The following is a 16,174-nucleotide window of genomic DNA, read 5'->3' as shown; positions in this document are numbered from 1 at the left end:
AGATTATTATAATTATAATAATTTAATTAATATTAATAAAGAAATAAATAAATATATAATAAAAAGGATTTTTTAATTATATAAATAATTATTATTTTAATAATTAATTTAAATATTTATTTTATTTATAAATAAAGTTTATTAAACTTTACCGATTATATTTATAACTTCGTTTATAAACCTTTTTATTATATTTTATTTAATTACGTAAATTATAAATTATAACCGCCTTTAAAATTAACGTTCTTTATTAATATAAACTTATATATTTATATCTTTTTACGGTTTATTTTAAAAAGTATATTCGTTATAATTAATCGTTATAAATTTATAATAAAAATAGTTTTAAATTTAACGTTTTAATTTAAAAAAATATATTTAATTAATTTTCGTTTAAAATAAATATATTAATTAATTATATAAAAGATTAATAAATTATATATTATATTAATTAATATAATAAAGTAATTTATTCGTTTTTATAATTTATTCGTTTATATATTACGTTATTATTTTATTATTTTAAAAAATAAAAATAAAAAAACATAAGAAAAATACCGTAAATAATAAATTTAAAACCGTTTATTTATTATTTTTATATATAAATATAATAAAATATTTAAATTTAAAAAAATGTTAAAGTTCGGTTAAATATTACCGTATATTTTATTAACGATAAAATATAAAAGTATTAATATTAAAGCATTTACCGGTATTATAATGACTGATGTTAATATCCAATAGCCTTAATACAATCAAGCTCCCCAGCCCGGGGGTGGAGGGTTAGTGACCGCGAAAGAAGCTTGTCGGAGTTAAGGTCGTATTAATGGCACCCGGACAATAGCAAACCGGTCGGGGAGTTAAGCTGAAGACTCCGCGGCTTATAATGCCAGTACCGTAGTGCTTCATGATTTCCAAAACCGTATTACGTATATGACCTATTTATCGAAGGGGTACTCTGGTCTTTGCGAGACACGTCTTTGCTCGGGTTACAACGTTACCAGCTATCTCTTAGCCATATCAAGTTCCTATCGGCCAACGCCATTATTCGCATACCATCGCCCCAATGCCTGCAGCAATATTACCAGCACTTACATCGGCGCCAATCTCTGTTTCCGTCTTAACTAATGGGGAGCCCAATCAACACACCTACAGCAGCCTACAGTTCACCACAACCTCATACCCTTCCAACTGCCTGCATTTCTTGCGCCCCGAACAGAAAATTGCTGAGCCCACTAGATTGCTAGATTCTGTGCAAGCAAAATGTAAATTGAAGGTCGTGATTGTCGGCGCCGGTCTTGGTGGCCTTGCTACCGCCATTGCACTCCGGCTTAAGGGGCATGATGTAACAGTCTTTGAGCAGGCCCCTCAACTATTAGAGGTATGTCACCGCACTCCGGGTGCTCAGTGAGATAGGCGCTGATACCTCGCAGATTGGTGCTGGTATCCAGATTCCTCCCAACTCGGGGAAGCTGCTCAAACGAATGGGCATCATGAAGCACCTAGAAAACCAAACAGTGCAACCTGAACGAATCAGCTTCCGACGATGGCAATGCGGCAAGCTCATTGGCATCACGGAGTTTTCGCCAGAGTTCACCGCCCAATTTGAGGCACCGTATTATGTTGTTCACCGTGCGCATTTGCACTCGGCTTTTTTCGAACGAGCTACCGAGCTTGGGATCAAGACACGACTCAATAGCCGAGTCGCAACGTACAATGAAGACAAAGCAACCGTTACGTTAGCAGATGGCAGTCTTATCCAAGGTGACCTAATCGTTGCCGCAGATGGTAAGGAAGGTTGACGGACGGCTAGTTCCAACTTTAATAGCTGACAGTGTTGAAGGAATAAAATCCCTGGCTCGAGGACTCGTGTCCCCTGGCGTTCATTCCGTTCCCAAGTACACAAACTTTGCAGTCTACCGCTCGGTCGTTGATGTAGAGAAGATAAAAGCAATTCCAGAAATCGCCTGGATTCTGGAGAAGCCTGGGCTGAATATCTGGTGCAGAGTCTTCCGTAGTACGTGCTGCTCGACGCTCGCTGACAACGTGCAGGGTTGGCGAAAATCGGCATGTCATGACATACACTATCGCTGCGGGCCAGTCATTCAACATGGTCTTGTCACATCTGGACACGAGCGATCCTTCCACATGGGGCAAGTTGGATGTCTTGAGCGGCATGAGGAAGGCCTTTGAAGGTTGGGACCCACAGTCAGTCCAGCCCAAGCCCCAGGTCGTTCTGCTTCTGCCTTGCTAACTGAAACCGATAGCCTGACCACAATCATTGGGTTGATTGAAGAAACAGTGAAGTGGCCACTGATGGACCTCGGTGCCCTTGATAATTGGATTGGCCCCGCGTCCAAGCTCATCGTCGTCGGCGACGCTGCGCATGCCATGGTTCCGTACATGTCGCAGGGAGCCGCGATGGCGGTTGAAGATGCTGTGGGACTGGCAGTCTGCCTCAATCGCATACAATCCGCTCAAGAGCTCAAGTTCGCCCTCCGTGTCTTTCAATCTGAGAGGATCAAGCGCACTGCGCCCATGCAAGAAGCTAGCCTAATAAATGCGATGCTGTTCCATTTCAAGGACGGGAAGGAGCAGGAGGCACGAGATGCGGCTATGAGGGCCGAGGTCGAGGGAAAACACTACCTGAGCACCCCGAATCAGTGGAGCGACCCTGTGACGCAGTGGTGGGCTTATGGATACGATGCAGAAGCCGCAATGGAGGCGCGATGGGACTCAGCGGTGCATCATTTGATGGTGGAGAACTGGAAGTCTATTGCTTAGTGCCCTGTGCCGACAGACGTCGCAATGGAAGACGCAGTCACGAAGACGACTCATTGTTACCACATACCCAAAATCCAAAATTGTTCAAAGCCCAAAAGTGCCGCTGATGAGTACGAGAGGATCAGCTCCCACTCCTATCAGCCTAGAAAAAGACATCCGCGTTATATAACATGGTAGTGAAGTCGGGGTTTAGTGTCGAGAAGAAGTCTGACTCGAACCCAGCTTCGACGTGGCTCATATCCGCTAGGATATTGAAAGATTCCACCCCGGAACCGTTACTAGCATTCGCTACGTGGTTTACAGGCGACTCTGTGGTGGTGTTGCTCGCACTATCCGAGGATTCTACCGACAATCAAGAGTCAGCAGACGATGGCTATATATGAGGCTTGACATACTGAGCATGTTGAGGTAATAGCGTAGAGTCGTAACGAATTTTGCACATTTCTCAACCATCTTATTACCGACATCAATGAGAGGTAGACTGCTGATTGCTTGGTCTAACGTCGCGTGTAACAACCCTTCCGAGATTCCCATCGCATCAAAGGTGGAAGTCGACGTCACAGATTCCTCAGTGAGTAAGACGGCGATGATCGTGAGGGCCGCATTGAACGCTGTAGCTTGGTTAAGTGTCATTCTACTATGGGAGCACACCAACAGGGGCGCTTACCGTAATACAAAGAGAACCACCATGCACCCAGCAGCCTCCATTTAGGCTCTGGTGCCATGGTGATGTCGTGGATAATACTGATCAAAGCCGAAGAAGACTGAACACAAATGCTCTTGCTTCGCCATCCGACCTTGTTAAGCATGGATATTTCCGCTGCGTTGGCCTCGCCACCTATAGCAGCTTCGAGACATTTGTCAAGGATGGGGCGATGTGCCAATATTCGGAGATTATGATACCTCAACGTCAGGACAACGCGCAGCCGTCGCGCGAGAGAGTATTCGTCACTCGAAGGAAGGTCTTCTGGCGTAATGAGGCCTTGGAACGGTGGCAAATTGGACTGCCACTCTAAGAATTGGTGTTCAATTTGAAGCACGCTGGAAGCCAACGTTGTGATGCTGTTGTTCGACGAGGTCCCGAGGTTGCTGCTGTACATCGTATCAAGTATCGTCCATAATATTCTATATAGGGTGCTATTTTGAATTCCTGTCAGACCGATGCCTGCATCACATCTTTCAAGTTGACTTACATGGCGGAGACAAAGAACTGAGTCGACTGCGCCTCAGCCATTCTATCAGAAGTCTCAGGGGACATGTGCTGTTCATACAATTGTGGAAGAGATACCCGTACGTAGGTCTCAGGAATCGAAGGAGGACGACCAAAGGTCATGCTCAGGGTCCTGTCCAAGATCAGCCGAAGCATTGTGCTACCGCCTAAACTCATACCTGTCTAGTAACACGCATCCGAACCAAGTGCGTGCACGAATCTCGCGTTCAAGGGGGGTTCGGCTCTTAAGCGCATTTTCTGAGTGGAGGCCAAGCTGAAAGCAAGCTTTGATAGCGAGCCCGTGTATGTTCCATGTCTTCATCGAGCGATGTGTTCCCTGTAGATACTGGCTCATCAAAAGCATGACTTGGACTGCATTGACATCAGTCAATCTCAACTGCAATAGGAGGTGGGAGTCAGTTCGTACCAGTCTCGACATTTGCGCCGCCGATCATCTGGTTCATACACAATGAGTGGGCACGAGCGAAGAAAACTTCTGCACGAGCAGCCCTGTTCATCGAAGTGAGTGTGACACTTGTGCTAGCCGCTGTTGCTACCGCAAGGATAGCGTTGAGTAACCCAAGCCATGATCGCCTAAATCTCTTGAATCCTGACCGCTTGACTTCCCAATACGTTCCCATGAAAGTTTCTTGGTGAACATACGGAAATAAGGCCCCAGGGTCGGCAAAAAACTGGTCCATAAGTGCTTCCATCTGGTATGAAGGTGGCATTCGAAGGCAATCTTGACCACCCTTGTCATTGATCCAAGCTTCTGAGCTGCGTGGGCTTGGCGACGGTGGCCTCGAGACGTGCAGCATTGTCTGCCGCGCCTTTGCCACACCAGCGCTCTGGTTGCGGATGTCTTGACGAGAGCCCAACAAAAAGCCCAGTGCCTCCTTGATGTTGCGCGTGAAGGCAATGTTTGAAGATGGCCCTCCCACAAGTTAGGTCGTACCATGCGTTGAGGCCTTGGTTCCCGACTTACCAAAATAGCCGGAATCCATCTCATCAGTAAATTCAATAGAGCCCACTCCGTCGGTGCCATCCGGAGATACGCTCGACTCAAACATCTCGTCATCAGGTCTCGGGTCGCTCATTCTCCTGCCGGATGCAGCATCAGCTTGCGAGACTTGACTCGAGAAGCTGCCAGATTGTTGCTGTTTTAGCTGCTGAACGTCGTTCTCCAAACTGGCCACCCTGGTCTCCATAAGCTGGAGAAATCTGATGAATATGAGCTCGCCATTCACTTGAAGCGTCGGGTTTTACAGGACCGACATCTTTGGCATGGGTATGGTGCCGGGCAACGGCGTCTGTGCATAGGCGCAGTCGATGTTCTGCGACTGGCATGACGAACATTTTGGCCTCTGGCCATCGCACTACACGCAGTACTCAGCTTGAGGCCGGCCTCACGAGTCCAATTGGGGTTACCCACCCGAGATTTCTTGCTCCTACAGGCGCTGCAAGCTATCGCGATCCTTCGTCTTTTGGACGTCCTGCGCCCTTCGGGCGAGTCGTTGGACAGCTCCGGACCGTCTGGGCTTGGCCGTCCTGCACCCGGCCCCACGGCTCCGCTCAAGTCCCGCGTTTGGTCAGACTGAGACGCCGGAGTCGCCATTGCGCTGCGCTTGCAGTGTACCTCTCGATTGTCGAACGATAGAGGCAGAGCAATTGGCGACGGAGGAAGTGCCATTTACCCACTCCCGGGGAGCACACTTGTTTCCGGCCCACTGGGGGCTACTCGAGTTCGGGGAAGCACCATATGGAGTCTGGCTTGCTTTCCTATCCCCGCGCCAATAGGGTCGATGCCGTGGCGATGATCTTGTGGTTTGCGCAACTGCCGCCATATTACTCCAACGATTCCCCAGCTACCGCGCGAATCCTTGCTTGCTCAAAGCGTTAACCGCGAAAGCGCGTACATGAACCCATCACGTGGCTGATTTACACATAAGCAGCAGCAACGAAAGTATCCCGTGTGTTATTTGGGCAATCAAACATTTGCCTTCACCCGCGAAAACGCATAGTCATGGCTTCGAAGACCCAAACCGAGGTCGAAACGAAGAAGGCGACGGCCCTTCTTCTGCAGAACGTAGAGAGGACCAACACGGCGCCGTTATGGCTTCAGATGGCTCGTTACAACCCACCACTGCCCAATCCGACATGTGTCCCTCACGTGTGGAGATATGCGGATATCCGTCCTAACCTCCTGCAAGCGGGCGAGCTCGTGCCCGAGGAACAGGCCGAACGCCGTGTGCTCATGTTCGTCAATCCTGCTCGCGGTACGTTACCAAGGATTTCACCTTTTCAAGGCATCTGCTAACGGAAAACCCATCAGAGGCGCCTTATACCACAGACACGCTGTACACCGGCCTACAGCTTGTCATGCCCAACGAGACTGCCAAGGCCCACCGCCATACCGCTTTCGCATTGCGCTTCATCATCGAGGGCGAAGGGGGCTTTACTGCAGTCCATGGCAAACGCATCAAGATGAAGCGGGGTGATGTGATTCTCACCCCGTCATGGAATTGGCATGACCATGGCAAAGATGGCTCTGGTCCGATGATCTGGCTTGACGGTCTTGACCTTCCAAACTTTACATATTTCCCAGTGCACTTCGTGGAGCATTTCGCATCTCCGCGATACCCAGCGACGGATGTTGATGCATCTACGTCTCCTCTCGTGTTCCCATGGGCCAAGATGCAGGCTGCTCTCGACAAAGAGCCCGAAGATTCCGTGACCCTACTGTACCTTCATGGAGATGGAAGAGAGGGTAAGCACTCGGCAATTTGCTGCGATCGATAAGCGGGGGAATTACTAACTTGTTCCAAAGTAAGCAAAACTATAGGGGCATCGGCCACCCGGATTACCGAGGGAAAGTCAACGAAGAAGGTGCAAGAGACCGCCTCATCGGTGTATCATGTAGTGCAAGGATCTGGCCAAAGCGTGATCAATGGGGAAACGTACTCTTGGCAGCAAGGAGATACATTCTGCATCCCTTCGTGGCATGCGTATCAGCATTTTGCCGGCGCTGGGCCGGGCCCGACATACCTGTACAGGTTTGATGACAAGCCAATGCTCAGATCCCTAGGATTTTACAGAACCTCCGATATGGATACAGACACACTTGTATCTGAATAATAGCGGAAGCTCAAGCTGTCACAATTGATAAACTCCGGTCTTTGCCTCTTTTATTCCGTCCCCCTCCCATGCAATGCCAGTTGGGTATGGGCGAGTGGGCTATAACAATGGAGTGCATCTGCAACACATAATCTAATTTACCTTAGAGAAGGCTTGCTCTCCTGACTAACGGCCGGTGATGGGGATAGCAATCCCTCCCAACATATCGTGATACCAACCAGAACAGCGGGGCGACTCTATGCGTGGAATTCGCATTTCTAGTACGTAGAGTCGGCATGGAGGTTTTGTCTGGCAAACATGGTATCCTCAGTATTGATACCAAAGAATGTTATTCACTCTGGAGACGTCCAGTTACAGCAATGAACTACGCTTGACTGCCGTTGAAATGAGGTTTGTGCTCATCCTGGATGAGCCGCAAAACCGAGCACGAGTGGCCCAGCACGAGGCGCGGCTCACTGACGAAATGCAGTGGTCAAACTGTCACGATTGATGGTGGTGTAAAACTACCCATTTCTGTGGGTAACAATGAGAGAACCCGGAGCTAGGACATTGAAGCTGCCAATTTGCATCAGTCATGCGTGTCATTCTCCAGCGCTGACGACTCGGGCATGGGCCATGAGTAGCAGTACGGAGGGTGCTTGCTACGTTACCCTCCATCGACCCATTCTTGGTGCCATGGTCGTAACGCCGGGGAGCTCGAGACCGTAAAGATTCTGCGGGAATACGCCGTTCAAGTCCCGAGGCCGCTGAGTCAGAGGCCAAACTGAACCGCAAACAGCGCTCGTGTCTTGCGGGGAGATAGGCGCTAACCGAACTTCCGACATTACCGCGCGCAAGGGATACGATACCACCAGTCATACCCGTGGACCCCTGCGATATGTTAGTCCGCAAGGGTGGTGTACATGGGTTCGACTACGGATCCCACGATGTTCGCAGCAGTGCAAGCCGGTATTTGGAACCACATAGTTGGGAAATACAGCAGTCCATAGTTGGCCAGTGCACGAATTGATGGCTGCGCTGACCATTTAAAAAGGCGGCCGTCATTGGAGCTGCAGACGAAAGAATTATAGACTACTTCGACCGACTAAATTACATACTCTACAACATGGCGGCAACGGGTATTTCAAGCAGCATTGACGTCAACAAGCTGGAGGGAGTAACCTACAACAACTACTTCGTTTCCGAAGCCAACCTCAAGTATGTCCCGCCGTATCTTCGCGACACCGCGGAGACTACTGAGGAGGTCCGTTGTCCCACCAAGGGAATTTGGCCGACATGGCTTGAGGGAACGTTTGTAAGGTAGATTTGGCTTACGTCCTAATTAGCTAGCAAGATCATGTGTATTCTAACCCACATTCTAGAATCGGTGCAGGCCGGTTCACAATCCCCCTATCTGAAGACGGATCCAAGCCCAATGCTATTTTGCAGCACTTCTTTGATGGGCTTGGGATCTTGCACAAATTTCGCATGTCCAATGGCCAGGTTCATTACAGCAGCAGGCATACAGCCGAAGGTGTTGCGCGGAAGGCCAAGAAGAACGGCTTCGTTCAGACCACGATGTTTGGTCCCAATGCGAACACGCCATTGAAGGATGCTCAGGATCCATGCTCCGCGCTGTTTGGTGCTCAGGTGAGCTCAATATCCTCTGTAGTCTCTCGATTGATTGTGGCACATCAACTGAGACCGGAAAGCAATCGATGTTCTTTCCAACCGAATTTGTCGCCCCCGACGAAGTGAACATGAATGTTGTCCCTCGTCGGTCAATGCACTTGCCTCCTGACAAAAACCCTTACTCTAGAGGTGTCGCCTCTGAAGCACCCGAGACCGAGGAGGTGAGATGCGCACTAGGTTCTCGTGTATTGCATCGCTGACGGGTCGAAGATCCTCATTCATACTGATTTTAACATGCTTCAAGTCTGTGACGCCAAGACTCTCGCCCCAAAGCGACTTCTTACGTATGCCGAAATCGACCCTCAACTGAAAGGCTATGGTATCTGCGCTCACCCGCCCAAAGACAGACAAAGGGGCCAAACTTTCAATACCATCATTTCTGAAGATGGTGTCATGTCTGTCTTTGCGCTTGATATCAAAGCAAAGCCTGCGAAGGTTCTATGGAAGACCGCCTTGCCCTGTGCCCCTTGCTATATTCATTCCCTAGCCATGAGCGATAAATTCGTTGTTTTCATTCGCAATGTGAGTATGGTTATCACGCATTCAAAATCTGCATTGTTAACTGTGTGCTAGCCGCTTCACATGGATGTAAGCGATATGACCAAGCAAGTTATGAATATGATCGAATACGAGCCCGAGTCGCCTACTCAATTCTTCGTGCTCGACAAGATGACGGGAGCCCAGTGAGTAGATGAACTAATTCGTTCAAGTATGTACTGACATGTTGCCAAAGCATCTCGACGTTTAATGGAAACGGTTTTATGTTTTTCCACTCCGTCAACGGCTATGACTACGTAGACCCAGTGACGAACGAGACGAACATACACGTGGACCTCTGTTGTTACAAAGGAACATACGTGACGTACCGAGAGTACAATCTGTCAAACATTGCAGATCCGGCCGCACCATTCCAGCAAGGTACCCTTGTACGTTACGAACTCGCGGATGTTCTAAAGGGAGATCCCTCCAAACCAGGCCTCGCCACAACCGCAGCAGCTATAAACGGTGTTCCCTCAGAGCTCCCCCGAATTGCAAAAAGCGCTTCTATGCAACCAGGATACCGCTATGTGTACTTCACTGCTGGAAATGCGGGTGCGAGTCCCGCTACTGAGGTCCCGATGGGAAGACTGGGGAATGGGCTCAAGGTGGTGCAAGCGGCTGTATTCGGAAGCTTAGCTAAGTCCGACTGGCAGACTGGGACTTTCATCAGATGGCAACCTGAAAATGGGGAGAGCTGCCCCTGTGAACCTGTGTTTATCGCACGCCCTGGTGCTCGAGACGAAGATGATGGTATCGTGCTGACAATCGTCTGCAATAGGAAGGGCACGCACAGTATCTTGGTCGCTCTGGATGGGAAGACTTTCAAAGAGATAGCCAGGGCAGACATGCCACAGGTATATGGCCTCGGGCCTCACGGTTCTTTTATTGAGGCTTGAGGGCGATAGTGCGGTTTCTCTGGGGGAGCGTGTCGCGTGTTACAATTTTCGTTCGAAACAGACCCTTTATTAGTTGCAATCATTTCCATATTGGTGAGAAGAATTCACCCCAGATACTTGATGACGACCTTGAACTGTATGCACTGCTGGCTCACGTTTTGCGCAATCATTCCTTCAACCGATCCTCAAATGAATCCACGTTGACACACTCCTGCGTCTGTGTATATGGTGCACGAGCGGTGTGTAAACAGATTACTCGCAGACACAAGATATGATGCAGGTTATATGATACATTGTAAGCAAACGATGACCCGCATCCTAGGAATCAGTTATCCCAGTGGAATGATATGGTTGTTCTATAACCGTCGTGAATTGAGGCTCACCGAGGTTGTGGTTCAGGGACATATGGGCTTTGTGCTCCATGGGAAACAAGAAATCATCATTCTCAAGGCAATCGGGCTCGAAGAACAACCTTCAGTTAACCCCTTTAGACAGTACACCATGTAAAAACTGGTCATCTTTAACGTGACAATATCCTGTGGTGGAAATACATTAATGGCATTTAGTTAATCAACCCCGTTTATACAAAGTCAAATGTACAGAAAGGAGAAATGGGAAGGTAAGTTCCTTCAAAGCTAGTCAGTAGCCTTGCCAGGTAATTCGTGCATGGTCTTTTGCACTTGTGACATAAAAAGCTTTCCTAAGACGTTTCAAAAGCACATTCGCCATCGGATGCCTGCTTGTGCACTTGTTTGCACAAAATGGCTCATCCCGATTTTGCTCGAGCGGTAATGCTACACGTGAGGCCACGCTGGAAAGAGAACCTTCAATATTTGGTCAATACTAACAGTTTGAAAACTTCAAATAATCAGAGAAAGACATCATTACTCACCAATAGTCGAGTATCTCAAGGTTCTCGCTTCCTTCGAGCTGAATATCGAAACGTCGGATGAGCTCAGGGACTAATTTCGTCATTTCCTGTACAAGAATCAGAAGATGCTATGTGGATGTCTCATTCAAACCCATACCAACAATGATACGTGTTTCCCTAGACAGAGTCGCTTGCCAGCTCCGAAAGCTAGGAGGTTCCTCTCCATTAGGATGTTCTGCTCGTGCGTGACTCCTATCCATCGTTCGGGACGGAAAACGTCAACGTCGTCCCCGTACACGGTTGTGTCTCGGCCCACAACGAAAGGGTTCACACCAACTACGGTACCTTCAGGGAAGTAGCGATCGCAGATTGTCGCTCCACCTTTTGGCACCAGGCGTTCCAGACTCATACCGACTGATGGGTGCATTCGCATAGATTCCTTTAGGCATGCCTGCAGGAATGGCAAATCCGATGCTTCGTTCATTTGAATCGGAGATGACAGAGCACCTTCTTTATCCTTTTCATCAATTTCGTCCCTTAGCTTCTTGTAGCACCGCGGATTTGTCAGTAGTAGATGGAGTAGAGCGCGAAGTGCTATTCCTGTTGTGTCGCTTCCGGCCAATATATTACCCGCGCACATGTCCACCACCCTATGAGCGGGAACCTTTTCTGGGTTGTTTTTACGCATTTCGTTTAGGTCCTGGATCATATCAACGTGGTTGGTCTCTGTGCTATCATTGCGCTCCTTCAGAATGCTCTGGACAAAGTTTATGACTGGGTTGTTTCTCGTTGGATCGCTTAACCATTCGACAATTGGATTCGCCAGGAGTAGTGAGTGCAGGATCGGATACTGGGCCACTGTTGAAGAGTATCTGTTGAAGGTATAGAGGAAGTGGATGACTCCATCTATATCTTTACCTTCCCTGAGGAACCCAAGGTGGTCGGAGAAAGTGATCTGTGCCACCACGTCAAAGGCATAGAATCTTTAATGTGTTAACACGTTAGAATCCAAAATATTGAGGCCGATGTCACAGGACTCACTGAAGCCATTCACCTAGGTTGAATTTGACACCGTCCTTCGCGAATCTCTCATTCAAGAGGGTGAAGAACAAGTGAGAGGTTTCATCGACCCTCTTCTCGTAGGTGAGGAGTTTGCGCGGACTGTAAAGTGAGGCGAATTGGCGCTTAGCCTCGGTGTGTTTTGCCTCGTCCCGCACTGCAAATATGTTGCCCTCGTTCAATTTTCCGTCCATCCTGAAGTTCATCACGTCATAAAACTCAGACTTGGTAAATTTGGCGCTCGGAGAATAGATTGACTTGATGGCAGCTGAGTCGGCGATTGAGACATTGTTTGGGGCGATTCGAACGATTGGCCCGTGAACTCTGTGCAGTTCCCGCACTGATGGTAGAGTAAGAAACAGCAAGCTGCCTTCTCGATGGGACCACGCTTACTAGTGTACATATGGCCGCCCTTGTTGACATCCCACAGCATCCAGAACCTCGTCCATGACGCGAGAGGGGGGCCGGGAAGATCAGCAAGCCCATTCTTGAACTTGTTTCGCAGCAGTCGATACCAGAGGAAACTAACACAAATCGCAACAACGACCGTGTAGGGCGATATCTTTGTGTCTCCCAGTCGATCAACCTGTAGCAGGCTGAGCAAGCCGTCATGGTCGAATGAAGTCTTTGGCATCGTTGGAGGCGATCAATTTCGGTTTCTTTTTAGTCGGTGTATTTCCACGGCCGGTCTCTTGAAGTCGGCGGTTGAAGTATTCGGTGTACCTAGGGAGCTCATACAATCACAGTTTCATCGATGAGTCTTCCATCTCTAGGTAGGGTTCACCGTCTTCTGGTATATAAGCGCATCGTCACCCTGCATTTGACTCGGACTCGGGCAGTCGGAGTTTCAAACTTCATCAGCGGACTAATCGAGGCTCCCGATGGAGTTCCGCACTAGCAGGTGAGCCTAGCTACCGACGTATTTGTGGGGAAATTAAGTTTGGAAACAAGGATATTGGACAGGTTGGTTGTCGATGCCGGCTCTAGTTTCATGGCAGCAGGGACTCCATGCAACCACCTCTTAGCACAACGTCGCAAGCCCACTGGCTTTCATTATGTGCAATAGGGTCAGGCTATCATAAAACTCGCTCCATCACAAGTTGAAAGCTGTTTTCGAACGGCGCATTTTATATCCAACTTCAGCACAGCTCAATGAACCTCATGTCAGACAATCCTCTCGTGAATGTAACTTTCAAGGTCGACATTATTACAGTAGGCATTGTCCTCTGGAAGAATCAGGGGCTTATACCCCGTATCGTCTGAGAGTTTACGGCACTCGATTAGCTCGGCGAATCCCCGTCAATTCGGGAAGATCAGCAGGGGGTTTGGGAGGACGGATTTGTCGAGATGCCGCGTGCCGATAACTGTCACGACTACGTGACCCCATTGTTTATATGCGGTCTGTGCACTTGACCTAGCCTAGAGTAGAGTAGCTTCCCAGCGCTGTAGGGGAACTTTTCCTTCCCCGGCGCAACATACTATAACGATCCGTCAAGTACCCGTACGTTCCCCGGAAGTCGATCCTAACTCCGTCACACTCAATCGGTGTGAGGGTAATTTAATGCACTATAAAGTTGTCTACGGGTTTCGACAATTGAAGGTAATACGTATACGATCGTTAATCGTACAATCATTCCAAATTTGAACGAAGAATTATAATGACGGTCCCCTGGACTCGGCTCATTCGCTTCATCGCGACAGATGGTAGAACACTGCGCGGTGACCCAATCCTGCCAAGCCCAGACTTTGACTTGGGCACGACTACAGAGAGCACCAACCTAAAAGCACGTGTCATCAAGGGAGAGGACATCTACGATACCACTGGCAAAACTGTCGTGTCCGATGAGATTGTTACTGTCAAAACGCTGCTCGGGCCCCTGACAGAAGGTGATGTTCCTATCATTCGGTGTATAGGGCTCAACTATTCCAAACACAGTGAGTACAAAGTGAACATAGCGATGAAGACACCCGACTTAACGAGAGACAGTTCGTGAGGCAGGTCGTAAACCACCTCCTTTTCCCATGATCTTTCTCAAGCCCAGCACGTGTATACATGACCACGGGGCGAATGTAAAGGTCCCAAAGATCGCACAGGACAAGGATATAGACTATGAAGGAGAATTCTGTTTTGTGATCGGCAAAGACGCCAAGGATGTCAAGAGGGAAGAAGCGTTGAAATATATCGTCGCATACACTGCGGGCAACGATATGTCTACAAGAAAACTCCAACGAAACCCTGAGTATGCTGGCGTCGTGCCCCAGTTTTCATTCTCCAAGGGATTTGACACGTATGCGCCTGTAGGCCCATGTCTTGTTCGATCTGATGTCATTGGTGACCCGGCATCACTGCATTTAATGACGATTATCAATGGCGACATCAGACAAGACGAATCTGTGAGCGATCTACTATTCGATACTGCCTACCTGATTGAGTACCTGTCCAGCGGGACAACCCTCAAAAAGGGCGAGGTTTTTATGACCGGCACTCCTGGAGGTATGTGACTCTTGACACCAATCTCTCACAGAAATGGATTCTGATTAAAAGTTCAACCAGGTATTGGCCTTGGCATGGACCCGCCCCAGTTTCTACAGCCAGGAGATAAAATGGAGGTTAATATAACAAAAATCGGGACTTTACGAAACGGTGTAGACTTCGAGTAAAGATTTAAAAAAAATTTCATTAAAATTATATTTCGATAACGTTTAATATATATAACAATTTGAAATATATTTATAATAATTATATATATTATTAAATATTATTATTTCCTTTTTTATTTATACCGCCGTTTTTTAAAAGAGTTATATATAATAATTATAATATAAAAATTTAATAAAAAACACGATATTTTAAATTTTTATCCGTAAATATTACGTATAATTTATTTTATTATATATAAAAAAATTATAACGAATACATTTTTTAAAATAAATAATAAAAAAATATAAATATATAAATTTATATTAATAAAAAACGTTCATTTCGAATGGTTATAATTAATAACCGGTATAATTAAATAAAATATAATAATTAAAGTTTAATATAATAAATATAATTTATAAAATAAACCGTAAAAAGATATAAATACAAAAGTTTTTATTAATATAAAACGTTAATTTTAAATGATTATAATTAATAATTAATATAATTAAATAAAATATAATAAAAGTTTATAAACAAAATTATAAATATAATTATTAAAATTTAATATATTTTATTTATATATAAAAGAAATATTTAAATGAATTATTAAAATAAAAATTATTTATATAATTAAAAAAATCTTTTTTATTAATATAAATTAAATTATTATAATTATAATAATTCTTTTAAATTATTAAAATTATTTTAATTTTAATAACTTTTTATTTTATTTTATTTATATTACGAATATAACTTTACGAATCTTAACCTTAAAAAGGAAGAATTAAAACTTATTAAATAATTAATACGTAACCGTTAAAAAAAAGGACCCCGTAATTAAAATGAGTTAAATAATTTAAAATAAAGAATTATTATAATTATAATAATTCAATTAATATTAATAAAAAAATAAATAAATATATAATAAAAGGGATTTTTTAATTATATAAATAATTATTATTTTAATAATTAATTTAAACATTTATTTTATTTATAAATAAAGTTTATTAAACTTTAACGATTATATTTATAATCTCGTTTATAAACCCTTTATTATATCTTATTTATTTATATTAATTATCGATTATAACCGTTTTTAAAATTAATATACTTTATTAATATAAATTTACGTATTTATATTCTTTTATAATTTATTTTAAAAAGTATAAATTCGTTATAATCTATTAAAATTATAATTTATATTATATAACTTTTGTTATATTATTAATTTTATAATATTTATATTTTAATAAATACGCGTTAATTATTTAATAACTTTTAATCTTTTTTTAAAAAAATTAAAATTTATAAAATTATATTTATTATATTTTATTAATTTTATTATTAAATTCTTTAAAATAAAT

The 16,174-nt window shown here is 45.1% G+C and overlaps 6 protein-coding genes across 6 annotated transcripts; 4 read left to right on the top strand and 2 right to left on the bottom strand.

Annotated features, from left to right (window-relative positions):
• Positions 1-1,066: 1,066 nt before the first annotated feature.
• Positions 1,067-2,784, top strand: JN550_012280 (uncharacterized protein; the record flags this gene model as incomplete). The annotated part of the gene is made up of 5 exons (XM_049310739.1): positions 1,067-1,381; positions 1,434-1,788; positions 1,844-2,000; positions 2,053-2,208; positions 2,268-2,784. The coding sequence occupies 5 exons, from the start codon at positions 1,067-1,069 to the stop codon at positions 2,782-2,784; spliced, it is 1,500 nt and encodes a 499-aa protein (XP_049165716.1).
• Positions 2,785-2,926: 142 nt separating this feature from the next.
• On the bottom strand, positions 2,927-5,609 carry JN550_012279 (uncharacterized protein; the record flags this gene model as incomplete). The annotated part of the gene is made up of 9 exons (XM_049310738.1): positions 2,927-3,126; positions 3,180-3,395; positions 3,452-3,876; positions 3,978-4,127; positions 4,174-4,366; positions 4,422-4,928; positions 4,980-5,215; positions 5,270-5,370; positions 5,427-5,609. The coding sequence occupies 9 exons, from the start codon at positions 5,607-5,609 to the stop codon at positions 2,927-2,929; spliced, it is 2,211 nt and encodes a 736-aa protein (XP_049165715.1).
• A 408-nt stretch (positions 5,610-6,017) lies between these two features.
• Positions 6,018-7,129, top strand: JN550_012278 (uncharacterized protein; the record flags this gene model as incomplete). The annotated part of the gene is made up of 3 exons (XM_049310737.1): positions 6,018-6,270; positions 6,327-6,761; positions 6,822-7,129. The coding sequence occupies 3 exons, from the start codon at positions 6,018-6,020 to the stop codon at positions 7,127-7,129; spliced, it is 996 nt and encodes a 331-aa protein (XP_049165714.1).
• A 1,105-nt stretch (positions 7,130-8,234) lies between these two features.
• Positions 8,235-10,236, top strand: JN550_012277 (uncharacterized protein; the record flags this gene model as incomplete). Its single annotated transcript, XM_049310736.1, has 6 exons — positions 8,235-8,428; positions 8,491-8,758; positions 8,821-8,961; positions 9,011-9,322; positions 9,374-9,483; positions 9,534-10,236. The coding sequence occupies 6 exons, from the start codon at positions 8,235-8,237 to the stop codon at positions 10,234-10,236; spliced, it is 1,728 nt and encodes a 575-aa protein (XP_049165713.1).
• A 766-nt stretch (positions 10,237-11,002) lies between these two features.
• JN550_012276 (uncharacterized protein) lies at positions 11,003-12,800 on the bottom strand (the record flags this gene model as incomplete). Its single annotated transcript, XM_049310735.1, has 5 exons — positions 11,003-11,060; positions 11,129-11,214; positions 11,265-12,090; positions 12,149-12,506; positions 12,560-12,800. The coding sequence occupies 5 exons, from the start codon at positions 12,798-12,800 to the stop codon at positions 11,003-11,005; spliced, it is 1,569 nt and encodes a 522-aa protein (XP_049165712.1).
• Positions 12,801-13,824: 1,024 nt separating this feature from the next.
• JN550_012275 (uncharacterized protein) lies at positions 13,825-14,827 on the top strand (the record flags this gene model as incomplete). Its single annotated transcript, XM_049310734.1, has 3 exons — positions 13,825-14,101; positions 14,154-14,660; positions 14,721-14,827. 3 exons carry the CDS (start codon positions 13,825-13,827, stop codon positions 14,825-14,827), a joined length of 891 nt encoding a protein of 296 aa, XP_049165711.1.
• Between the last annotated feature and the right edge of the window lie 1,347 nt (positions 14,828-16,174).

This window comes from Neoarthrinium moseri, assembly GCF_022829205.1.
Source record: "Neoarthrinium moseri strain CBS 164.80 chromosome Unknown scaffold83_Wmoseri_CBS_16480, whole genome shotgun sequence".
In the NCBI taxonomy this organism is placed as follows: domain Eukaryota; kingdom Fungi; phylum Ascomycota; class Sordariomycetes; order Amphisphaeriales; family Apiosporaceae; genus Neoarthrinium; species Neoarthrinium moseri.
Note: the sequence above shows the minus strand (reverse complement) of the source record. Positions and strands in the feature narration are given on the sequence as shown.